Source organism: Hemibagrus wyckioides, linkage group LG13 (genome assembly GCF_019097595.1).
Source record: "Hemibagrus wyckioides isolate EC202008001 linkage group LG13, SWU_Hwy_1.0, whole genome shotgun sequence".
NCBI classification, from domain to species: Eukaryota; Metazoa; Chordata; class Actinopteri; order Siluriformes; family Bagridae; genus Hemibagrus; species Hemibagrus wyckioides.
The window spans coordinates 21,360,730-21,378,663 of NC_080722.1; the positions used below are offsets into that span (position 1 = coordinate 21,360,730).

The 17,934-nt window shown below is 40.9% G+C and overlaps 2 protein-coding genes across 3 annotated transcripts; both read right to left on the reverse strand.

The window, feature by feature from the left end:
• Positions 1–260: 260 nt before the first annotated feature.
• Positions 261–4,901, reverse strand: psmc5 (proteasome 26S subunit, ATPase 5). The gene is made up of 13 exons (XM_058407240.1): positions 4,849–4,901; positions 4,124–4,195; positions 3,479–3,548; positions 3,253–3,350; positions 3,090–3,146; positions 2,902–3,006; positions 2,688–2,813; positions 2,470–2,596; positions 2,118–2,308; positions 1,882–1,980; positions 1,663–1,773; positions 627–713; positions 261–439 (listed from the first exon to the last, which is right to left on the reverse strand). Exons 1-13 carry the CDS (start codon positions 4,870–4,872, stop codon positions 386–388), a joined length of 1,221 nt encoding a protein of 406 aa, XP_058263223.1. The 5' UTR covers positions 4,873–4,901; the 3' UTR covers positions 261–385.
• A 2,194-nt stretch (positions 4,902–7,095) lies between these two features.
• On the reverse strand, positions 7,096–16,709 carry smarcd2 (SWI/SNF related, matrix associated, actin dependent regulator of chromatin, subfamily d, member 2). 2 transcript variants are annotated; one of them, XM_058407237.1, is made up of 13 exons: positions 16,416–16,709; positions 14,321–14,505; positions 14,004–14,046; positions 13,799–13,921; positions 13,424–13,543; positions 12,043–12,138; positions 11,165–11,266; positions 10,875–11,036; positions 10,704–10,801; positions 10,473–10,614; positions 10,072–10,194; positions 9,439–9,540; positions 7,096–9,199 (listed from the first exon to the last, which is right to left on the reverse strand). In XM_058407237.1, exons 1-13 carry the CDS (start codon positions 16,551–16,553, stop codon positions 9,146–9,148), a joined length of 1,488 nt encoding a protein of 495 aa, XP_058263220.1. In that variant the 5' UTR covers positions 16,554–16,709; the 3' UTR covers positions 7,096–9,145. The 2 variants fall into 2 exon arrangements, with proteins under 2 accessions (XP_058263220.1, XP_058263222.1); XM_058407239.1 differs by having other exon boundaries at positions 10,479–10,614; positions 16,416–16,708.
• Between the last annotated feature and the right edge of the window lie 1,225 nt (positions 16,710–17,934).

Genomic DNA, 17,934 nt, shown 5'->3' on the forward strand with positions numbered 1-17,934 from the left:
AATCCGAGATCACATTATAAAATCTTGTGTGGTTCACCTTCCCAGGGATTATTTTGAAGTCTCTGCATTGACCACAGCCTACGGCATGACAGAGGTCATAAACTTACGCTGAAAATATGAGGACATAGCCAAAGATCTGCAGGTTTTAAATTCCACTTCAACACTCTGACCAGTTCAATGTTCATGAAGTCCTTTAACTCCAACATCTTTAAACAGTAATTTACTGTGTGATGCATCATATGAAAACAGGGGAGACATAGTTCTGAACAGGAGACACCATTTATTTAAAATAAATTCAGGGCACAGTTATAAACCAAAGAAAGGAAAAAGAAAAAAGAAAAAAATCAATACAGGTGATCAATGCAAGGCGCAGGCGATGAAGCCTCTACTTCCAGAGCTTCTTGATGGACATGTTCTTCTCGCTGTCTTTCTGCATCACCTGTTAATGAAGAAGAGTGTACTTATAGTTTCATTCTGAATTGTATGTGGAGACGATATCTGAGAATTTAATGGTTACTACAGAATGTTTCTCCAGTACAGAATTTCTCAAAACAGATTTTAGAAATTCAGTAAGATCTATGAAAAACATATAAAAGCATGTCAAGTGTAAAATAAGAGGAGTGTACCTTTGCTACAGCCATCTCGAAGTCTTCCTGGGTGACGTGGACCCTCCTCTCTCTCAGGGCGTACATTCCGGCTTCTGTACAAACGCCCTACGTGAAGGAATTAAACAATGAGGCATGATGGATGGTCATCAAGTAAGGAGCAAGACTAGTTCCTGCCATTCTCTCAACTTTTTATTTAATCTTTTGTAAAGACATTATAAGGGCCATTGCTATGTTCATCCTAAAAGTTTGTTTATTTATTTATTTTTTTTTAAAAAGTGGTCATGTGCAAGACAGTGGCCAGTTGTCAAAGTCAGGGTTCACAGGATGACAGGACTTGGTTAAGTGTAGGATATAGCTACAGGAATTGTCCAGTTGCAATGTTAAACAGAAGGACAGGGTCACAGGATCACAGTCATCTCGGTCAAGCTCAGGTTAAGGATGGAGCCACTGGAAGGGGCCAGTCGTCATAGTCAAGTCTGGGACTGTGTTACAGGCAGCAGTCAGTTCTCTAATGCTCATGTTTAGGACACAGCCCCAGAGAAGGAGCCAGTTATTACAGTAATGTTTAGGCCAGGACAAAGCCACAGAAAGGGGCCAGCTAGGATGGCAGGTTTAGGACAAAACCACAAAGTGTGTGCAGTGGTCAGCTGAAATAGGCAAATTGTCATGCTACATGCTGGGATGGAGATATCAGGGTCAAGTTCATCAGGGTCAAATAATGGTCAGTCACAGTGGGAGAGTGGTGTAGGGTGGGCTGGTTGTTGCTACACATCAGCATGAAGCCACATGAAGGAGTCAGTCATCATAATCCAGTTTAGGACAAAGCCAGTCATAATGGCCAAGTCTATGTCTGAGTCACAGGTCATTTCAGATGGGCAAGTTATTATGCTACACAACGGCTCGATATCAGGGTCAAGTTTACATCACAGCCACAGAAAGTGGTCAGTCATCATGGTCAGGTTTAAAGCAGAGCCACAAACAGTTTCCCGTCATTCGATTAAGAGAATTATATACTAATGATGGCATTCAAGCATTATCTAACTGCTGATCTTACCTTAACCTCAGCACCTGAAGCCCCTGGCATGAGCTCGGCGATTTTGCGCAGGTTGATGCCACGCGTCAGATTCATTTTGCGCGAGTGGATCTTCAAGATGTCCAGACGGGCCTGTTGAAGAAAAAGGCAGTGAGCGCTGTGGCTTTTTGCTGCTGTACACACTATGATGATAAACCCTGACTAGATGCTTATTTGATGCTTATCATAAAATCACAAGACCTCCTCATTAGGAGGGGGGAACTCGATCTTCCGGTCGATGCGGCCGGGCCGGAGCAGAGCCGAGTCGAGGATGTCTATGCGGTTGGTGGCCATGATGACCTGCAGTAGACAAATTTTAGAAATTGTCACAATTTTAATAAGCATCACTAGAACAGATTCATAAATAGTTACAGTCAGGTCTAAAAGTGTCATTGCACTGCAAATAATGAATAAACAATAAGATGTTCATCCTGCACCTTGATGTTCTTAGTGGCCTCGAAGCCATCGAGCTGGTTGAGAAGCTCAAGCATGGTGCGCTGCACCTCACTGTCTCCACCGGAGCCTCCCTCGAGACGTGAAGAGCCAATGGAGTCGATCTCGTCCATGAAGATGATGGAGGGCGCATGCTCACGTGCCATCACGAACAGCTCGCGCACCATTCGTGCGCCTGGATATAAACAAGGAAATCCCACTGATCTCTAATGTATTTTTCTTGTTATAATTATAAGTGCTATATGATAATATTTACAGTGATTAGTATGTATAGTAACAGATCAATATACAGTAAAGCAGAATAACCACATCAATGTTTTAGTGCTCTGTCCTCACCCTCTCCGATGAATTTCTGCACGAGCTCGGAGCCGGAGACGCGGATGAAGGTGCAGTCAGTGTGGTGAGCTACGGCTCGGGCCAGCAGCGTCTTCCCAGTGCCGGGAGGTCCGTACAGCAGCACGCCCTACAGGTACGTGAGAGCACAATGTTATACAGTCTGCTCAGAAATCATTGCAGATGTTGTAATGTATGGAAATGTATTTGTCTCCGCCTACCTTTGGTTGTGCTATCCCAAGGGCTTCAAAGAGCTCTGGGTGCTTGACGGGCAGCTCGATCACTTCCTTGATCTCTTTGATCTGCTTGTCCAGGCCACCAATCATCTCATAGGTAGAATCAGGGACCTATGGGGTAAACAGAAAAAATGTTTTACCACACACAAGCACACACACATGCACACATGCGAGAGAGAGAGAGGGAAATTTAAAGTACCTTCTCCACCATCATGAGCGACACCAGAGGGTCCACCTTGTTGGGGAGGATCTTGTGCAGCGTGTAGCTGTCATTACGTAGCGCTACCCGACAGTTCGGGGTCACCTGGAGAAACAGATTATATTTCAGACATCAGACCCTCAAAAAACAAGAATCTCAGAGCAACTCAACCAATATGAAACACTCACATCGTTAATGTCGATGTTCTTGTCGACATCCACCACGAATTTCCCCTCAGGGTGAACCTACAGACACATGAAAAAAATGACAACACAAAGTAAAATATAGCGACCAAAACTTTACACTGGTGCCGTAGCCCATTAGCTAACTGGATTACAGCACGTAACTCACCTTCACCAGCACTTTTTTCTTGTCCATGGCTCTGACCACCTCGCCCACATAAGAGCCCTGTTCCTGCAGCAGCTGCAGCTCCTCACGAAGCAAACGCACTGCACAAAGACAAAGTCATATAAACCAGGAACTAGCCGTGTGTCAATAATGTTATGCTGCAACTGGGAACAGAATCCATGAGCTTATTTAAGGGTGTTAAAGACAAGCTCATGATTATGGATTCTACCTTTAGCATTAAGCTCGTTCCTCTGGGCCTGTAGACGCCGAAGGTTCTGGCTCTTCTCGTTCACAGTCAGCTACAGACCAAAAGAATTTCCAAAAGATTCATTCAAGATTCATTATTCAAGAACTCCTTCAACCTTTCTTGCACTATGAAAATACTTTTTTTTTTTTTAAGTTTGCACATTTTGACTTAAAGAGAAAGAAATACAATGTGAAGAGTAAAACTTAAAAAATAAGCTGCAATTTTATGCCTCTGAAATACAAGCAGATGAACCTGAATCGATTCAAGGGGTTTGTGTAATGGACATCACTTAATCGGATAAACTAAAGAGAGAAGCCAGAATTCAAACACAGTGATAGTGATGGTGGGAGCCCCCTCTCATTTCAGTGAGTCGGATCATTGGGCTTAGTTCACTTATACGAACCGACTCTTTCAAACATTCAAGCTAAATAAAAGGTCAGACGTTATAGAATCGATTCGTTTTGGTTTAATTACACTACAGCAGTAAGTCAAATGATTTACAACAAAAGCAAAAAGCAAACAAACAAAAGCACACGGCTCATATGTGCGAGTCGACTCAGAAGGCTCGCAGAAAAGCTCCGAATCAAGGAATCGACTCGCTCGAGATTGACACATCGCTAGTCTTACCTGTAACTCTTCGATTTTGGACAGGTAATACTGCCGGAGACCTGAGCCTCCTTTACTGTCCTCCAACTCCATCTGAAACAAATACACGTCAAGAAAGCAGAATGAATCTACAACTCATTCTGTATATTATCTAGCGTGGAAATCCTTAAGCTCCAGCTAGCTAACCTAGCTAGATAAAACATGCGAAAACGTTAAAGCCAACAATGACACAACAACATTTATAAAACTACAATAACAAATAAAGAACATGGCTGGTTTCCTCTTTTAAAAGAAATAATACAAAAAAATAAAAACAACAAACTGAACGCTGACATTCACTACTAGCGTTTTTCTTACATTAGCAAGCTAATCATTCTGTAAATCCTACCCGTTTTAAATAAAAACCCCGCCTTCTCTGAATCCTATGCTAGGATTGGCTAAGTTGGTCATGTACAAAAGAGACTGTCCAATCAGAGAAAGATCCAGTAGAAAAAACCTATTGAAGAAGGCGGGACATGCCGGAATACAGGTGCAGAAAAAACCGCTTTTAGCTAGTAATAACAATGAGACAGCAAACTGAAATCTATTTAAAGAATTTTAAAAACCCTCAAAATCTGACTTCTCCTCTTTTGCTACACAACGTCGCATATCTATAGAAATGTCTTTGGGAAAATACAGTGGAGATTAACACATGAATTACTACAACGAAACTGCGATTTGTTTCATTCGGAGGAATCAGAACTTACATGGTCGACTCCGTCTAGCGCCATCTTGAAAACCAATGACAAGTTCCGGTGGATTATGACGTATTTCCGGTCTCTGTCGTTGTGTTCAATTTTCCCTTTACCTCTCAGAAATAAATAAAACGTTTTTACATGATCTATAGTAATTAATAGTAATTATAGTTGGAAAAAAATTAAGAATCATTAAATTAATTAATAATAGTAACTTTTACTTGTAAATGAGTAAACTTAAAAACTGCACGTTCATAAAAAGAATATCTATCAAAATAATATTTTACATTTTATTCTATAGTTTGTCACTTCCAGGAAAACATTTTAATTTATTTCATGACTCATCCTGTACTAGTCTTGTGTTTGTGCAATTAAATTCTTATACGTATAGGCTCCGCCCCTAGGGAGGGGCATGTCTGAATCTACAGTAGTAGCGCATTAGCATTAAGTATTAATCCTCAGAGTGTTTCCGAGTTATAATACTCCTCTCTTTTATACATATTTAGCAGCGGGATATTCCAAGATGACAACGCCAGGATTCATCAGGCTCAAATTGTGAAAGCGTGGTTCAGACATCATTTTCACACATGGATTGGCCACCACAGAGTCCAGACATTAACCCCATTGAGAATCTTTTGGATGTGCTGGAGAAGACTTTGGGCAGTGGTCCGACTCTCCCATTATCAATACAAGATCTTGGCGAAAAATGAATGCAACTCTGGACGGGAATAAATGTTGTGACATTGCAGCTTATCGAGACGATGACATGGCGAACGCGTGCCATAATCAAAGCTAAAGGCGGGCCAACAAAATATTATAGTGTGTGACTTTTTTTTTTTTGGACGGGCAGTGTATTATCAGGTGTGTTTAGAATCAGTGTGTGTGTCTGTGGTGTTGTGTTAATCATTCCTAGTTCATGATATACAGGACGTACTGTTTCAAAAGGAAATGCATCAATATACAGAATCAAATGACACAATGAAATGCCGGCTGCTGATCCTGATTAGTACTTGAACACTGGTGAATTTTAATTGTTCTTTTTATGTTTGTTTTTGATTTTTTACAGCTGTGCTGAGGAATGATGTGAGCTAGTTGAGGCCTGTTCTGTGTATAAAGGCGTAAGCTGACACAAAGGCAGACGAGTAACAGCAGATCAGCTGGTTTGGCCAGACAGCAGCTCTTTTCCAACATCACTCAAAATGATCCACATAGTGAGGAGTGTGTGTGTGCTTTCTCCCTTTTATAACCGTCTGTTCTGTATTTTGGGATTCTCACTGGCCAGATATGATCCCTTCATTTCAAAATGATACACAAATGACAAAAGAAGTGCATCGATGCCTTTGTAAAGGCCGAGCATTTTATTGTACAAAAAAAATTACAAAGACAGTTTTGAAGTGTAAAAAAAAAAAAGTACAGAAGTCAAAAACTACAAAATAGAACTGATTTTTTTTTTGTCGTAGAAAAATCCAAACATTTTTTCCATTCAACAAGTTAGAAAAAAGAACAGAGAGTACATCATCTGAAAAACAATGGCACATTTAATACAGGAAGTTATACTAACTGTAATAAAGTCACAGGCCAGAAACAAGAAAAGAAAACGGCTGTTTTAAACTTTAAGGAATCTTTCAGGGCAAAATGCAAATTTCTACACATTTTTCCACGCAGCCCAGACGTTAGAGATCAGCCAAAATGTGCAAATAATTAGCTTTAGAAGATTTTCCATCAGAATGAAATAAAAGAGGCAGGAGACTGACCACACCCACAAGCAATCAGACATGCCCACGAGCAATAAGTCACACCCATAAGCAGTCTGACGCCCACAAGCAGTCAAACATGCCTACGAGTGTCAAACTCCACGCATACATGAAGCACATGCTACATTTTAATGCATATTTTTAGTTTAAACGACTAAAGTAAATTCATTAGAAATATAGCAGGGTATTTTTTTTGCATAAACATGTTTGGTTGTTTACATTGTCAGTCCAAAGCTCCACTTTCTGAGGCTTTCACAATGCGAAATACTGTGGAAGAACTTTTATTTTAGGAACACTAGACAGAAACATCAGAACCTGCAGCTGTCTTGTTTGGAAATTGCTATCAAAATTCTACCGTGATACACATCGTGTGACGTCGCATATTCAAGTAACACGATGCTCGTTTTGCCCCATTGGCCACGCCCACTGCTGAAATAACTTCTTAACCAATTGTTGTAATAAAAAATACTTACTGTTATTAAATAAACAAACTAAGGGTGGTTGCATGTTATCGTTGTTTGTCAACTAAATACAAATACCCAGAATATTTGATCTCCTTATACTTTTAGCTGATTAGAAAATAGCTAAATAAAATAGTTTTGAGGGAGAGCATCATCATGGTATTTTGTAGCAGCAGCAACAACAACAACAACAACAACAACAACAAACATGATGCTAATCAGAAAAGGAAAAATTAGCTGAATTTAAGGAAACGTCTCAGCTGATCGACTTGCAATCAAAGTAAGTGTAAGAAATTTGATCTCAGCCCGAATCGTCCCTTTAAAGTGTCACACAATCATCTCTCTTCCTGAGTCAAAATGTTTATACTCTTATATACGGAATGTAAGAAGCAGAAACCAGAGCAAAATACACTTGAACCAAAACACACAGTATGGCTTTAATATGGCTGTCATCTGGCTTGTTACCAAGGCAACAAGCCGGTAAGATCAAACCTGCTCAGGAGAAGCAGATTGAACTGAAAACATTAAATCTTAACACAGTTTAGTGAATCGTTTCCACGCTTTGGTTTGTACGGATAACACCACGGCTTAGACAGACAGCTTACGACTGCACTTTAGAGGAAATGTAAGATACACAGTGCTGTGTGTAAGTATTCACCCCCCTGATCCCTCTGAAATTTTCCACACTATTATTACGATTCTGTGTCATTCATTTACACAAACAAGCTCAATGTCGACATTAATATAGTTTGCGAAGCTAAAAAGAGAGATTTTCAGAGGGTTTTTTTTTGTCTAAAGAGACTGCATCATAAAGTCAGGACATCTCACAACTTTTGATGAGGAAATGCAACACCGCTCAGCTCCCTGAGAACACCACTGTGAAGCACGGTGGTGGTAGCATCATGTTGTGAGAAGGATTTGTATCAAAAATCAGCAAGGGACATTTAGCTGGTCAGAATGAATGAAGAGAATGGATCCAAATATAAACAGCAAGTAATTGTATTTTGGGATATTTTTCCACTCTCTTCAGTGTTCGATGACATTTTGGTGCAGATTTCTGACATAATCCTAATTAAAGTCCGTTTCAACTCCATGACGTTATGTGGAAAAGTTCATGTAGGGTGGAGGCACGGCATTTCCATTGGCATCTGCAGGATTATTGTAAGAAGCTCGCTTTATTAGACGAGTAAAACCAAAATGTGGGAACAAATAAATTCACTGTTAAAGGAACTTAACAAAGCAAATAGAACTCAGGTTTCCTGAGTCTGGTTTAGTACCACATTAAAACAGAAAATAGTGCAGAAGTAAAACTGAAAACGTTTATAAAATGTCCTCTGCAGGCCTCCTCCATCCAGCTCTCTACATCCAATCACTCTGTTGAAATCTACCCAGTGCTCTTCCAGGGCAAGAAGGGAGCATGCAAGTCAGCTCGCATACATCAATCAAGCTGAAATAACCCAGATATCTGAGTAGAATGATTAGGATTAGTCAATCCGGACACGTCATCCGATCTGGGATGTGTTAAAGCACTGTCTGGACAACAGGAATTGGCTTTCCTCTTTACATCTAAGGCTGTCTGACATCATTTAGAAATGGCTTACACTCCTACCTGCTGTTTATAAACACGGCTGTGTTCTGCCGCTTTTACGGCTGGCATAACAGTGACGTTACACACACACACACACACACACACACACACACACACTGTAAACACTACATTCTGGGTCCTAATCACACACCTGTACGACACGCCACCTTCCATTTTATCTCATTGGCAAAAATAAGAAACAAGGCAGTTATGGCTTGGAAACTTGTTCGAAACAAACTCACAGACACACACACACACACACACACACACAGTACAATTTGGTAATTTGCAATACCAAAGAAAAGGCAAATACACACTAGAAATGTGAACAATACGGAAAAAATGCTTTCAATCATGAAACATTTGCAACAGCGACAAATCCGTGACCTGAGGAAATCTCACGTCAAATTTTAAGCAAAGAAAAAAAAAAAGATGCATAATATGAAGACTTGCAGCATTTCTTCAGCACGGCGTCTTCAGACTCATATCTGGAATTCCTCTGGGGTTTAGGTGAGGCGGATTCCGAGTACCTGCTCCAGCTCCTGTCTCCTCTGCTGGACCTGAGAGCCACCAAGACAAGCTGAGTGATTTCTGGGAGGAGTCTCCAGTGTGAGAGCTTTGATGTGTTTTGTGGTTTCTCACATCATGCGTTTATTTAACGCACCTTTAATTTTAAACTCTATTAGTTTCCAGTGTTAAAAGGTCAAGATGTCTTTCACACCAAAGATGTCTGTTCCTATATAGGTATAAACTAGCTATGGCTACATGGCGAAGAGTCGATCAACGTCAGAACACGTACCTTGGAGAATACGTAGCGGCCCACAGCCTCTGGGATCCAGGGAGCCTGGTAGAACTCACTCCTCCTCTCCTCCTCTGGGTTCCCGGCAGTGTCTGTCATCAGCTGAATCAGACAACAAACACACACACACACCATAGCAGCGCCACTGAGTCGGACCAAATGACTTTTTAATGAAAACCAGTCCCGAGCTCACAAGCTTCAGCGGCTGAGTAACTCCCAGCTCTTGGCTTACAGTGCATTTTCAAAACTGTCTCCATAACACCGCTGCTACAGCCAAACGCCATGTGACCCTAATTATCGCCATAGCGACAATATTGCAATGTAGTGCTTCAGCAAAGTCATATTTAGTAACTGAAATTTGTTTCTTTGCCTTTGAGCTAGAGATCTCTGGCTATTTCTGCATCACATCCAGCTTTCCACTTCATTACAATACAAAACAGAATTTTGTTAAACAACAACGTATCAGAACGAGCGGACCAGAATGAATGTCCACGCTCCTATCCGAGCCGAGTGGTTATACATAACGAACACACACCTTCTGACCAATCAGAGTCGAGAATTCAGCTACGCTCTGGGGCGAGATAAATGAACTGAATGTTCCGGTGATGTGCTTGAGAAGGGGATTGTGGGTACCTTGAGGTCTCGGCTCTGAGACTTGAGCCAGTCCTGGATAAAGTCCTGAGGGTTGTTGCTGAAGCTCAGCATGAAGTCCCGCTGCGTTTTCAGCTGGTTTATTGACTCGATGGTCTCGTGGATCTGAGGAGCAACAGGAACAAATAATAAACACACAACTATATTTGTGAGGAATCTGGAGTCAGATAGGATAATTCACATTAATGACTGTTTAGCCAGCCCACACACACACACAGTCTCACACACACACACTCTCTCTCTCACACACACAAACAAAGTCCCTCACACACATTCTCTCTCCCTCTCTCACACCCACCGAGGCCCCCCCACCCACCCACTCTCTCTCTTCCTCACACACACACACACACACACACATGCACTCTCTCTATTCTCACACCCACCCACACCTTCATCTCCAAGGCTGCAATTTCCTGCTGGTTGGTGGTGGAGGACAAGAAGCTGCTCATCTGGCTCTTCAGCGGATCGTCCACTTCTACATCAATGTCAAAGCACGCCGTCTTCTTCTGGTCATTCGGGTCCACGCTGTCCACGAGCAGAGACACGAGACATTTTTTTCCCCACTGAACACACTAAGATGTGGGATGTGAGACAAAAGCAGCACACATACACACCTGATGACATGATTGATGACGATAGGGTCCGGGTGCTGCAGGAGTCCCGCCAGCTTCATGGGGATCTCCGAGAACCTCATTCTGGGGCAGGCGAAGATCTGAAACAAGACACTGGCGTGTTATTCACTGCGCTGACCGCTAATCCTCGGGTGCTTGTTATGCTACACAAACCTGTCTGAAGTAGCGGTTGCAGTTGATGTATTCTTTCTCGTGGCAGTCCTGCAGCTTGTTGTTCTTGATGTAGAGCCAGAGCGCCTGCATGATGCTGGCTCGGGTCTGAGTGTGAACGCCCAGGAGACGCGCTAACCGCGGGTCCAACTTGTACTGTGGCGGCTTCAACGGGGAAACACAGAGGGAGTAATTGCTTCCAAGATGTTACGTTAGCCCTAATACCGCATGGCTTATATAATAAACCAGATTTGGTTGTGTAAAACTATTGGCACCATGTCTGTCTGTGTTACCTGGTGGTCCAGCATGAGCAGCAGTGTGCATTTCACGCTCACGTCTCCGGGCCTTTTCACCTGAAAGCCGTCCGTCTCCTGAGTGGTGGGCATCCTGTGCCACTGACAAGACAAACACAAACACACTCAAACAACACACTTCCCTGATGAGCTTCCTATCTTCTCCTCATATTTCCTCATTTTTCTTTATTTCCTGTTTCTCTGATAATCCTTTTAACTGCAATATTTTTTTAAATTATTTTACTTTTAAAAGTATTATTTGCACACAGCAATGAATAAAAATTACCAGCAATTATATAATTTATTTATTTATTTACCTGGAAATTTATATTTTTAATTATTATTTTTTATTTACACAGCAATTAACATAAATATTAATAAAACATAAAAAAATATGAAAATGATAAGTTTCTCTTAATAATATTTATTTAAACATATTACCAATAAGAATTGTTTATAACCATTTATTTAGGATTTCTTTAATCTACGGTATTTTTTGTATATTTTCTACAGTCATTAAAACCTTGTAATATTTATTTACCCAGCATTATTTATTTGTCACAAATATCTAGTTTAAACATTTATATTTCTTCAGTATTTAACATGATTTTACAAGGCATTTGTAATGCTGGGTTTATTCATAGTATTTTAACCCTATATGGTAACTTCTAACCTCAATATATATTTTTTTTAAAATTTAGATTAAAGTATTGGCACCCTCGACTGCGTTTTGCTCGCATGCCGCCATTATGGGAAGGACATTTTGGAACAAACTCCCTGTGTCTTAACAGTACACCCTGTGAAATTTTTTAGATTAGTGTTGTAGTACTTTAATGTGCATGTCCATCGCTTTTAGCAATAAGCGTGAACTCCTTTACCTCCACCAGGTGGTTGTCTGGACCATACAGCTCCTTATCCAGCTCAATGACCAGGCTTTTAAAGAAGGAAGAAAACTTTCTCTTCTGTTTCCCGGGCTAAGGGGAGAGGGAGGGAGGGAGAGAGAGAGAAATGTTCGTTGTTATGTTCTTGGTTAGTACACTACACTGATGTTGCATTGTTGGGGCCTAAACACACACACACACACACACACCCTTCCAGCGCTTGCACAACCATTTCCCTTCTTTTAGCTTTCACCATTCTAAAGCTGTCTGAACCACCGAAGCAGCAACACAAAGAGAGGGAGAAAGAAAGAAAGAGAGAAAACAGAAAAGCAGTTCTTCTATTTTTTTCCTTCAGGCAGCTGTGTGTGTGTGTGTGTGTGGGTGTGTGTGTGTCATTTCATGCCCACATATTGCACACAAAGTTTCAGTTCTTTTTAACCCCTGTGAAAGCCTTTGAGCCGAGGGCGTAGTCATCATGGGAAATTTCCACAGCACATCTGGTTGTGAGAGTTGGCTGAAGGCATGGTGAGAGATGAGATGAAGAACAGCTCCAAGACGTTACAAGTCCTTGTTTGACATTTCACTGCTATATTTGGACCGCGATGCTCCGCGACGACTTGGCCCTTATCGACAACGCGCAAGACCCGTTCTGAAAAGGATCGTTCTCCCTGCAAGTTACCTCACCGTTTTAATATTCCTCACAATATTAACAAAAGCACTTCCCTGGTATAGGAAGAAAAGCACAACTAAACTTTTTCTGCAGAAAAGGAAAGAGCTAGCTAGCTAAATTTGCTGACCGTAGCATGTCTCACTGGTGTTAGATAGACTCTCGTCTGGTAGCTATATATAAAATAAACTAGATTTAAACACAGAAACAACTTTGGGCCAACAAACCCAACGCATTTACCACTGAAGCTGTTGCACACATGAAAAAAATTGTTGCTAGCCAACAGGGTTAGACGTATCCTGAGTATAAGCTAACTAATAACAGTGGATAATGATGCTTTTGAAAGCTGGCAAAGGACACAGTGACCACAGAACAAAACAAAACGTCAACATTTACCTCAGATGTCATGTTAAATAACTGAGAAAACACACAAAATGACACTGCAATTACTTTTAGCATCAACTAATGACTTAAGATAACAATTTATAAAGCTGGTACATGACAATGGAAATGCACCGTGACCATAATAACCAGACAGAAGTATCTGGAAGTTTAACATTTACCTCAGATGTCATGATAAATTATGAAGAAAACCCTCACAAGGACCAAAATTACACTGAAGTTACACGTAGCATGACTCGCTAATTAGAACAGTACAGGTTTATATTTAAAGCATGTTCTCATATCTACAGTACCAACTCCGTAACTTACATCCTCCAGCAGTTTGCCCTCCACTCTTAGCTCCCATGATGCCACTTTCTCTGACTCCTCACCCTCAGGTTTGGCTGGTGTGCAGGTGTTTGAGATGTAGATCCTCAGCTTGCGCTTTTGCTTCAAGGACAAGAAAATGAGAGACAAAGATGAGAAGCAGCTCACTGTTCAAGCACTAACGTCATGTTCAACATAGTGTCCATCAAGTGTAGTTAAAAGTAAATTAAAAAAGACAAACAGATCAGGACAAAATTATTTACATTTTACAATTTTAAAGATTCAAAACCTGACCATCTCATTTCAATCAGAATTATGGATTTGCATATTACTCTGATCCAGATCCACACACTCTCACACACAGCTCCTTGGTATTACCGTGATAGGCTTCTTGATGGCCTCCTGAATCTCCATACGCTTGCGTGCGATGGTCTGGTCCAGCTTCCTCTCAAACGCCAGCAGGTCCATGTAGGCCTGAGACTCAGGAACCAGGTCCCGGATCTGCGTCACACAGAACAGGAAGAAAAATTAAACATCACTTTACGAAGAACACACACACACTTTAAGTAAAGCTGAAACTCACCCTCTGGGGTAAAACTTTGTCAGCCATTTTGCGCCGTTTCAGCCTAAAACCACAAGACAAAAACAACATGTGGAAAGTGAAGCCATTTCATATTTAACTTGTAATGAATAACAACATTATGGAGCAGTGTGATGAAGGAGAGACCACCCCGAGGTTGATTATTTTCCTACAACAGCACAGCTTGTAGTGCTTTATTTCTCCTTTCTTTTAATCCGTTATAGAAACTGGAGAAACAACAGACTCATGGTAGCACTGTTAAAGGAAAACTTAGCTACATATATAATTATTGTACTGATGGGCCTGCAGCTGGTACTCACCCTCTCCGATGTCCCATCACGCCTCCAGCCTGCTGCAGAAGTCTCTTGCGCGCCGGGTCCATGGCGGTCTGGGGCATGCCGGGCCGAACGGTCATGGAGCCGCTGTATGACGGCCCGGGCATCGGAGAACCCATGGAACCCATTCCACCCATTGGCATGGTACGGCCAGGAGGGATGCCAGGACGCTGCACACACACACACACACACACACACACACACACACATTACACTCAAAGATAATCTGAGTAGCCTGATTCACACCGCATGCATCTCATCTGCCTTTCCACATAAAAAACTGGCAACCCTACTGTTCGATTATCAACTACAGGAAAGTTAATTTCCTTTATATAATACAATGAACAGAATAAGGCAAGCATGAGAGATCTCCTAATAACCAAGCCCCCTCCGGACCACACCCCTTCTTAGCCACACCCCCTCCGTTGCCTGTATAAACGTCTTACTGTGTGACTTGCACTGTTAGAGGGGATTATATAACAGAGAACAAGGACACATTTTTTGAGGTAAAGCACACGAAGCGGAGCTCACACTGCTCTTTTTGTTTGTTCCAGTTCTGCCAGCTAGAATAACAAAATCGCTCACCTACAAACATGACAAGCAGGTTAGTCTTTAACCAGTGTGTATTTGTGTTTACTTTCTGTCCCCAAGGGCATACCAGTGTTACTCTATTTGCTAGTCCACCTCACAAACAAACCAATAACAAACAAGAGCAGGCGGATCTTACACCTTACTTCCATTTATTTGAGGAGACAGCAGCATGGCCAGCGTTGCCAGATTTGTGGTTTTTACACCACATTAGAAGTTTTTGGCACTAGTTTGAGGCCAGACACACTACGTGGGATACTGTAAAAAGCTGCTATTTTCTTTTAATAATAATAATAATAATAATAATAATAATAATAATAATAATAATAATATACTTTATTTGGATTAAACCTATATATACGCTGCCTTTGGCAAACAGCTGGAAAGTGGAAGTGCAGACAGTGAACCTGTGATGGATTTGCGATTTCTCTTAGATAAATGCTCGAAAGCCTGGGAGAAGCAATGTCTGTAGCAGAAGATGACAAAATGACACTTAAAAACCAGTGTACACTACGATGACCTTGTTAACTCACACAAACACTGAGATGTCACATCTCTATAAATGGACAAAAGCAGATGTTGGTCACGTGCGCAAGGATGCTTTCTGCAGGATGCCAATTGGTGACCCTATCAATTGTTAGTGTAGAATTGAAAATGCTATATTTCGATGCGTGAATTAGGAGGGCCAATTACACTCGACTACGTTTGAAGTAAAAAAAAAAAAATCTTTTTGGATAAATATAAATATTTGGCCTAAATAACTCCTTTAAGGGGAATTTATAACCAGTTAGACGCCTGTGTTGTTGTTGTTGTGAGCCTTTATCCACACCACGTGACCCAACGGTTATGACAAGATGCCAAAAAAAAAAAACCAGCACAAGGGCGAGTTTTAATTTAAATGACTCATAAAACAACATAAAAATCATTCCTTACGTACTCTTAAATACATTCAAAAATAAAACTAAAATAAATATAGTTCTTTGCAGTATCGTGTACCATACTCAATCAACGCATTGTTCTCCAATGTGCCACAGTGCGAGCTCGTATACCAAAATGTGTCCTTATTTGACACGTAGGGGACTATAAAGGGCGCTGGAAGCATTACGTCACAGCCTATGTAGGGCACTTATGTAGGACGCACGGAGCCGCATTGAGACTCGGCCTTAAAGGCTTTTCGATGCGGAAGTTGGAGCGAGCACTCGCAGAGAAGCGAGAGTAAAAAAATTCAGTTTATGTATTTCACACCCACTCCACAGCGGGAGAATCACCAGCATGGGCTGAGAGCTGTGAACTTTATTACTGTTTAATGACTCTGTGCATTTTGCGTTGTTTAGTTAACCAGTATGAAAGCGTTAGCGATTTAGCTTAGCAGTCTTTACTAAGGAACGGTTATCTACTTCCTAAACAAAAGCACTAAGTTGAAAAACTAAACGGAGAATGGAAAATTACTGCGAAAAATGAAAGATAATAACTCGATAACACGGCTGTTTACCGGATACTGGTTAACCGGGTTCGGCATTGTTCGGTAGGCCGGATTCATCGCTGCCATCCGCGGGTGGCCAGGAGAGTTCATCACGGTATTCATCCCTGGCGCGCCCGGGGTAGCAGGGAACGCCGCTCTGGACGCCATCTGTGCAGAACTCTACGAGTGAAAAGAAGAAGTTCTCCTAGTATATATAAATTTATTTATTTATATAAAAATAACAAACTAATTTCCTGATTTCGAAAGCACTCGGCGATCTCCGAGTGTCATCTCTGCTTTCCATGAAGTGTCTTGTCAAACCCCCACTTTCCCCCTAATTTCTGTCGCAATGATTGGTCCGTAGGAAACAGTTTTAAGAGTTTCGACCAATGGTGGCGCACTAGGGAAGCGGGGGTGGGCGTGGTTAATCCCTCCCCCAAACTGACTTGATGATTCATTTAAGTGACTCTCTTGAAGTGAATCCTTTGAACTACCCGATACCGTGAATCGAGTTGAAATGAAACAATGGCTGTGTTTTTGGGTCTATAATATGCATGATGTACAAAAATATACTGTACACGACATAAGGTTAGGGCAAATAATAATGATTTCACAAGCAGTAAAATTGATAATCACAGCGGATTAATATAAAACACATAAAAACATAATCTACCTTTTTTCTAATTGTTCTGCATCTGTGAGGGAAAGCTTACAAGTGGGTTTTTAAGTATACATATTTAACTATGCTTTTAGGGATCTCTTAAATGAATCTTTTTTTCCAAATCAATTTTTTACATCATAAATAGCAGGTAGTAAAAATTGAACGTGATCCCAATTCATACCTCAAGCTATGACCTAAAGTATTTATGGAAAATGAGTAAATGTAAATGTGTGTAAGCTTGAGAAAACCCTTCACATGTTGAAATTTTGCATTGTGTTTTTATACCCAAGTCTTTATACACCACTCCCTTTGGTTGTGTTGACTACATTTCTTGTTTGTTTTTGTTTTTTTTAATTAGGCCATTTACACATTTTAAAACGTTGTATGCTGTCATTTATACACAGCTTGTAAGCGATATCTTTTTTTTTTTTGGTAATGATGAGATGGAGCAGGAGCATTGTGAAGATTTTAACACTAGATATCTGTTTACAAACTGAATTGATTAGACTAAGGATAATCTTCCTAACACAACAGACACAAACATTATAACATTAATGCAGAAATGCTTATGACAGGCACATGTAGTGCCATGCTAAGATTTACAATGGTGTAAATTGACTTTTAAAAACACAGTGCAAAGTAATCTTTTAATCAGAAAAAAAGGTATTAAAGAACCATTTCTACCTTCTAATTTGTGTTACAGCAATGACATTTTTTTCCTGGTTTAGAAAAAAATGAGCCGTTTGGGAGCTCAAAGAGTCGACTCATTGGTGAGCTGAATCAAATGACTCACTGAAAAGAGCCGGATTGCAGGTCGCTGAATAATCAAGTGTGGTTCGAATTAAGTGTTTAGTAAACAAGTAAACAAGTCTGTTTGGCCTAAATCTC

Excerpts from the sequence above, each read along its gene's own strand:
- psmc5 (XM_058407240.1), bottom strand. The coding sequence starts at position 4,872 with ATGGCGCTAGACGGAGTCGACCAT. Across the intron at positions 4,196-4,848 it reads CGCTAGACGGAGTCGACCAT|ATGGAGTTGGAGGACAGTAA; the intron begins GTAAGTTCTGAT and ends TATTTGTTTCAG. Across the intron at positions 2,597-2,687 it reads TTGGGATAGCACAACCAAAG|GGCGTGCTGCTGTACGGACC; the intron begins GTAGGCGGAGAC and ends ACGTACCTGTAG.
- smarcd2 (XM_058407237.1), bottom strand. The coding sequence starts at position 16,553 with ATGGCGTCCAGAGCGGCGTTCCCTGCTACCCCGGGCGCGCCAGGGATG. Across the intron at positions 13,544-13,798 it reads CCATCAAGAAGCCTATCACG|CAAAAGCGCAAGCTGAGGAT; the intron begins GTAATACCAAGG and ends TTGTCCTTGAAG. Across the intron at positions 9,200-9,438 it reads GCCGCTACGTATTCTCCAAG|GTCCAGCAGAGGAGACAGGA; the intron begins GTACGTGTTCTG and ends GGTGGCTCTCAG.